At 43.2% G+C, this 7,755-nt stretch overlaps 1 protein-coding gene across 1 annotated transcript; it reads right to left on the reverse strand.

Moving 5' to 3' along the window:
- Positions 1-3,131: 3,131 nt before the first annotated feature.
- cldn2 (claudin 2) lies at positions 3,132-7,388 on the reverse strand (the record flags this gene model as incomplete). Its single annotated transcript, XM_080435132.1, has 4 exons — positions 3,132-3,478; positions 4,249-4,318; positions 4,915-5,199; positions 7,245-7,388. 4 exons carry the CDS (start codon positions 7,386-7,388, stop codon positions 3,132-3,134), a joined length of 846 nt encoding a protein of 281 aa, XP_080291258.1.
- Between the last annotated feature and the right edge of the window lie 367 nt (positions 7,389-7,755).

Raw genomic sequence — 7,755 nt, forward strand, 5'->3', positions numbered from 1 at the left:
ACACACACAGACTGTGGTTGTACCGGTCAGCTCCCAGTACAACAGTATCAGACTGTGGTTGTCCACCACCATCTCAGTATCACTAAACCTACATATCGACCTGTTTGTTCACCTTCAGGTCATGGCAGGGAGATAAACCCATAACATCTCTGTACACCACTGGTTCCCAACACTCTTGTCAACCCTGGTACAAATGGTTTTATGTCCTACCAGGACCTCTAGTACTGCTGGTTTCATCTTCTACCAGGACCTCTTTACTGCTGGTTTTATCTGCTACCAGGACCTCTAGTACTGCTGGTTTTATCTCCTACCAGGACCTCTAGTACTGCTGGTTTTATCTCCTGCCAGGACCTCTAGCACTGCTGGTTTTATCTCCTACCAGGACCTCTAGTATTGATGGTTTTATGTCCTTCCAGTAACTCTAGTACTGCTGGTTTTATCTCCTACCAGGACCTCTAGCACTGCTGGTTTTATCTCCTACCAGGACCTCTAGCACTGCTGGTTTTATCTCCTACCAGGACCTCTAGTATTGATGGTTTTATGTCCTTCCAGTAACTCTAGTACTGCTGGTTTTATCTCCTACCAGGACCGCTAGCACTGCTGGTTTTATGTCATACCAGGACCTCTAGTACTACTGGTTTTCTGGTCTACCAGGACCTCTGGTACTGCTGGTTTTATCTCCTAGCGGGACCTCTAGTACAGTATGACAGGTATGAAAGGCAAAATACAAAACCACCAAATCTTTATTATAAAAAAAGAATAGCATTTATTTCCAACAAAGGAATGAACTAAACATTAAACAGTTAAATCATGTTGAGGCTTTAGGGTTCATTTAGTTTTAATCAGCTGGAATGTAAATCCAGCTATAATCAGAGGATTAATGTCATAAAAATAATCTTGCATCATAAACCATAATGACTGAATACAAGCACAATACAAAACTCAACATAACAAATACAGTATGTTGAGTTTAACCTGTTTTGACATTAATTTCCATCATCACCTGAAATAAAAAAGTTTTAAAAAGTTAAATATTTCAAAAAGTATAAAACTTCCCCGCTATACCCAAAGTAGATAAACATTTCAAAGGTGACATTTTGGGCAAATATTGACAAAGTTGCCCAAAATATGTATTATGTATAATGTATATATTATTTGTTAAATTGTGATATTTTATTACATTTTATTTTGTTTCGCACATGGTAGTGTATCACAGTTCCTAACAAAGGATAATAACTCATTTAGTTTAACACACCCTGGGCGAAAAAGAGCAGGAAGAAGAAAAAAATCGTATTAATACCTGTCCCCCATTCTTCAACTTAAAACATAATACTTGATTATTGGCGCATACAACCAGTACTTGCACTAAAATCTAAACAAAAACCAAACAAAACAAACAACAAGCAACAAATGAACAATTAAAAAAAAGTAGAAAAAAGATAACTCCAAAGTCAAATCCTATCCTATTTGTCATCTTCATATTGTGTAATTATTGTTTTTTTAATTGATAAATATTTGCCCTTTAGGTCGTTATGGAGAGAATTCCACATTTTGACTCCTATAACTGAAGGACAAATCTGCTTTTCAAACATATTTAAAGGAAATGCATGCATGCTTCAGTCTGTAAAGAAAATTTGGCCTCTTCCTTACTTCCCCTTCACGGGTGTTGCCAATGAAGGCTCTGTTCCAGCACAAAGGTTCTCAAACATTTTAATTTCAAGTACCCCCATAACTCTGAGAGTGTACAAATGGAACCAAATGGACCGTGTACGCTCTCATAGTTACACACTCGTATAAGGGGCCATTTGGAACTCCCTCACGGTACCATGAGGGTCCCTGGACCACACTTTGAGACCCACTGGTGTAGCAGAGTGTTTCCAGTGAGCCAACATGCAACAATATCAGCACCCTGACTCCATTTGACCAGAATGGAACAGAGCCTTCATTAGTATCATTTGTTACTATTGGTAAGATTTCTTTATAATATGGCTGCTGTGCATAGAGCCTATAGAGACACACGGGAACTACAAAATGTACGCCCACAATTGAGACAGTGCACCCACGCGAGGTCCGTTAGAACGATGTACTACAGCTGTCAATGCATTCTCTATGAGAGGCATCGTAAAATACCGTAATTAGATTTCATTGGTTGACTACTGAGGCTGCAGCGTTTTTCTTTGTGTTCTAATAAAGTGTCCCATTTGTTTTATTTGTCCTTTTTAATGTGACATACCTGCCATTTCAATATACAACCAACAATATACTATAATATACTCCATCAGTGTGTCAAAAGTTCTAGCATCTGAAATCTAAAGTTTAAGTGGTCGCATGGTATATACGTCACAGACGCATCCTTTGCAGTTTTCAATACCCAGATATGTTTGTGTCTCATGTATCATTTTTATAGGCTATTTATTTTGGACAATTATCCAAACAGCATTGCAATACTATTTGTATATTAATACTATCCTGGAGAATTCACTAAGTAGTTGAAAATGTCGGGATATATCACTCCTCCATTTAATTGGGTTATTTCCCCAAGCAAGTTAATACAACAGCAGTAAACCCACACGTTTTAATTTTTCATGTACCGTCGGAGCTCCGCGGTAGGTAGAAAATTAACGTAAGCCTATGAGATGTTCAAAATATAGACATGAACAAAGTCAGTCAGGATTGGGATGAGAATAAAAAGTCGGCGCTCGGCACTCGTAAAGACAGTGATGTCACTGAAATGCGACTACTTGTCTGTCTGCCGTCTCCCTTCTGCTGTGGTAACATTATGGGTAACCCATTAAAGTGGCAAATTAAATGTGAAACACATCAACTATTAAGAAAACAAGAAGATATGTTGATAAAGACACTCTATACATTTGGAAACATATTTTTATACAACTCTATCGTCTCCAGTTCATGTAGGATCATTTTAAAAGTAGGCTAACTCTCATATTCCTCTCATAGAGAATGCATTGACAGCTGCAGTACATCGTTCTAACGGACCTTGCGTGGTTGCACTTTCTCAATTGTGGGTGTGAGATTTGTAGTTCCTGTGTGTCTCTATCGAATGACCAGAGGGGGCGTTATCACCCCCATCCCACCCCTCAAATCCAAACCCTAGATATCCTGTGACCTCATCAGACGTATCCTGTGACATCATATCCTGCCACCGTTTTCTTGGCGTTTCGCTCGCCCCCGTGCGTCCCGGAGTGAGAGGCGGTGCTGGTGCTGTGAAGCCTGCCGACTCCTCCCACCTTGGGGGCGGGGTTGCCGGTGGCCCCGCCCACCTGCAGGGTGGGGTTACGGTAGGTCTGCGAGCTGCTCCTGACTCCTCCTCCTACTCCTCCTCTCAGTGTGCCCCCTCCCCCTCCCCCCGGGTACGGGTACCCTCCCCCTCCCCTCCCCCCCCGCTGCCTCTCCTCCCCACAGCAGGAGACGCACAGCAGGGCCCCGCCCAGCATGGAGAGCAGCGCAGACGCCAGACCTGCGTAGAGACAGCCTTTTATGTCATGTGTATTTTTAATAAAGCAATGTTAAAGAGGGGCTGTGCATTAACGTGATTATTGGCAGTGATGCGGTCAGGAACGAGGCGCAGTCGAGTTCCGCAAGCATCACTGAAGTGCCACTGAAGCGCAATGTTACCCTCTCGTGTAACATTGCGATTATACTGCAACAGATACCGTCAAAATAAAACATTAAAATGTATTCATATTGTGGGGCATTTCCGTTTCAAAATAACAACCTTTCTGCGAGTGTTATCTCTGTTATCCTGGAAATACATGGGGCCTGACAGAGACTCCCTGTCTACTCAGACCCAACATGTGTCTGTGTGCTTGACAACTTTCCCCAAACTGAACACATAGAGAAACAAAACGTAACTGTTAGCTCATTGTAATTAAGATATTCGAAAGAAATATATATATTTTTAATGCCAGATTTAGCTACTACGTCTGCAAACTTCCCATGCAAACTGCTAGCCTAGTCAATTTGCCGGCTCTGTTCTGCCAAGATTCTTATATTTAGATTAGTTTCATTTGAGAACGGCTAGATGTGATTTCAGGCTCGTTTGAGCATGGCTAGAGAGAGCCTATTTCAACTAACCAGATTGCTTGGTCGGAATAATGTGTATTTTCAGACCTGCAGTCTTTAATGCGCAATGTATATACGTATTTTCATATCATGTGTACAGTGTTTGTGTATGTGTATTTTAATGTGTATTTTCAGACCTGCATACAGACAGACAGACAGACAGACCTGCATACAGACAGTCTCCCAGTTCAAACTTCATGCTGGACGGACCGGGCTGGTAGAAGCTCTGAACCACCTGGACGGACGGACAGACAGACAGACAGACAGACAGACAGACAGACAGATGGCAGTTACAGCACAGATACAGAGGCAAATAATTGCACTATGCAGAAGCATGCACGCACGCACGCACGCACACACGCACACACACACACACACACACACACACACACACACACACACACACACACACAAAATCACAGTGTTTTAAAAAAAAAGGAAGAAAGAAATGAAAAAAGACCATTACAGCATCAACGGTAATCAACAAACTATAAGAACTGGTCAAACATTGGCCAAATTATTTAAGAAAGAGGCAGAAATTGTGAAAATTGCTGATCTACAAGCTCACAACCACTCGCATCACGGCATTGTGAGCTTGTAGATCAGCTAATTTCACAGTTCAAATATGATTATTTTGGTGGATCCCCAGTTCAAATATGATTATTTTGGAGGGTCCCCAGTTCAAATATGATTATTTTCGGAGGGTCCCCATTTCAAATATCATTATTTTGGGAGTGTCCCCTTGACAAGGTTGAGAACCACTGAGCTAAGGGGGTCCTTGTCCTTGAAAAAACATTGAAGACACCTGGAATGGTGGCCTGGACCACCCACCTCATGGGTGGTCCAGGCCACCGGTATCAGCCCCAGGAAGCCCGCCGTCAGGAACAGCCCGCCCCCGGTTCCGGCCACGCGGCTCTTAGCCGCCGGCGCGGCGCTCAGACACACGGTGCACTGCATGCCCAGCGTGGCGAGGGCCACGCCCAGCGATGACATCACCAGGCTGATGACCATGAGCGCCCTGGACGCCTGCAGGTCGGAGGGCAGGGCCAGCACGGAGGTGTAGGTCTCACACTGGAAGGCCCCCGTGCTCTGGTAGACACACTCCATCCACAGGCCCTACACACAAACACACACACACACACACACAAAAGCCACGCACGCACACACGCACACACATTTGAAATATTTATTTATGTCCACATAAACAGAAGTACAAGAATGTACAAAGGACATACACACTGCCAGTGCAGTCAGATAATGGGAAAACAGCCAGTTACAAAGTGCATGTAAGGCAGAACATTGTTACATACAATAATGTTGGCATACTTGTCAAACACTGCAGACAACAATCGTGGGTAAAGGAAACAACACCTCCTCCAAATTGAGCGGCTTCCTATAATAGCCGATATTGAGCAGTACATTGCTAACTATTTGGCCCTCCTTTTGGAGAGGCCGGCCATTTGAAGGCCCCTGACAACCAACTTGTGCACGTGCCCTAGGCTTCCAAAGATAAAAAAAACAAAAGTTTACGTATGTAGCCTATAGCTGCGAGATGGTCCGCTCTATGTGATGATATTTTAGCACTTTGGTTAGGAAGGCTTCCTCTAAGCTGTTATCAAAAGTACAGCCGACCTCGAGAATTAACACCTCCCTATGGTTTTCATTAACAACAATGACATCAGGGGTATTAGCTGAAATGTTAGAGATCATCATTACACAGGCTAAACATGCTTGGCTTCACAGTAGAATGCTTATACAGCATGATGGAGGACCTGAAAATAGAAGAGATATCTTTTGATATCAAATCCACTATTCTGTCATGCCTACTTATGTAGAGTCCCCTGTATACATGGCACCCATTTAAGATGTGGGACATGGTTTCAGCTATTGTTCATGACAATGATGTATACAGTGAGGAGCATGGTTGCCAGGAAACCAAATGGAGAGGTTAAGTTTAGATGGTAAAACCTGCAACCTCGCTTTCAGAGTAAAGACACACACACACACACACACACACACACACACACACACACACACACACACACACACACGCACACACACATGCAAACACACACACACACACACGCATGCACGTGTGCGCACGCACACACAAAGAGACAAATACAAAGGTGTCAAGGTGAACACTCCATCCACAGACCCTACACACACACATGCACTCACACGCACACGCAAGCTACGCACGCACACACACACACACAAAGACGCAAATATAAAGGTGCACGCTCCATCCACAGACCCTGCTTACACACAGATTAGAGAAAAAAACAAAAAAATCACAGCATGAAAGCAGCCCCACCTACACACACACACCTACACACACACACACACACACGCCTAATGGACCACAAGGTCACGGGTTCGATCCCGGGCACCACAGCTCTATGGGTGCGGCAAGGCGTGTGGTAAGTAGGTGGCCCTCTATCTCCCAGGGGTCTAGCTAGCACATTGTAACAGGAATAGACTCCGGCGTTCTTTGCTGATACCGACAATAAGCCTCTCCGACTTCATTATGATACAACAGCACAGTGACAACACACAAATGTGTTTGGGGAGGAATCAATTGGCATAACAATTAAATTCGGGAGAAAAAGTGTTAAAAGCAAAAAAGAAATAATAAAAAAGAAAAGTGAGAACATGAATCCCTGACTTAAACTAGCAATACAACACGTATTTTATATAAATGCCGCCTTTATATATTTCTGCTGTCCGGCAGAAACCAGCTAACTCCAAAATGTTCATTTTTCAGGAAACAAAAAGTGGAGTTAGGAGGTTTTGTTCATCATTGATAAGAACAGCTGAATGGACCTCCAAGCTCACAATGAGGATGGAGGTCAAAAGGGAGTGGAGCCTGGAGTCAGCTAAACCAGCTAACTCCACCTCCCTTTGCTGGTTTAGCAGAATGTTTGAGGATGCAATGGAGTTAGCTGGTTTTGTCATAAGCGCTTTTTAATGCTTTTCATTGGTTCAATATTTTTTTTACCAACACACAGACGTAAAGGGTGTTCAATGGCCCTGATTTATGGAAAAAAATTGCAAAAGCGTCAAAATGGAGTTAGCTGGTTTCTGCCGGACAGCAACGAATATACACGTACAGTATATAAATAATTGAATAATAAATAATCGAATGATAAAATAATAACCTTCATGTTGTCCACGGCCGTCACGATGTTGGATCCAACGTGAGCAGAGACCCTCCAGTATGGGAGAACCGTGGCCACCAGAGTTCCCAGCATGCCGAGCAACCCCAGCAGGAAACCCACCAGTTCTAGACCGGCAGAGGCCATGAGCCTGAAGAAAGAAAGAAAGATAGATTAAACTGCCCACAAAAACTTTGTAAACGTAACTTTGGTCGATTAGTTCTCCCCTTTAATAATACCAATTGGTATTGTATTTTATATCATTTTTATTGTTGATTAGTCACCTCAACGAGGTACAGCGCTTGTAAGGATTGAGCATTCGTGGAATGAGCAACACAGCAAAATGTGTGTGTAGCGCCCCAAAACATTTAGCCAAAATGTCCTGCAATATCGTTGGCATTCCCTCTCTTTTAGAGCTTCAAGTGCTGGCAGGTGTGTGCCATGTCACAGGTGTGTGCCTGGCACCCGAGCATGGGTCCTGCAACTTTGTTGAGTTTGTGTATGTTCCAAGCAG

This window comes from Gymnoscopelus braueri (assembly GCF_963280865.1).
Source record: "Gymnoscopelus braueri genome assembly, chromosome: 8".
Taxonomy (NCBI): domain Eukaryota; kingdom Metazoa; phylum Chordata; class Actinopteri; order Myctophiformes; family Myctophidae; genus Gymnoscopelus; species Gymnoscopelus braueri.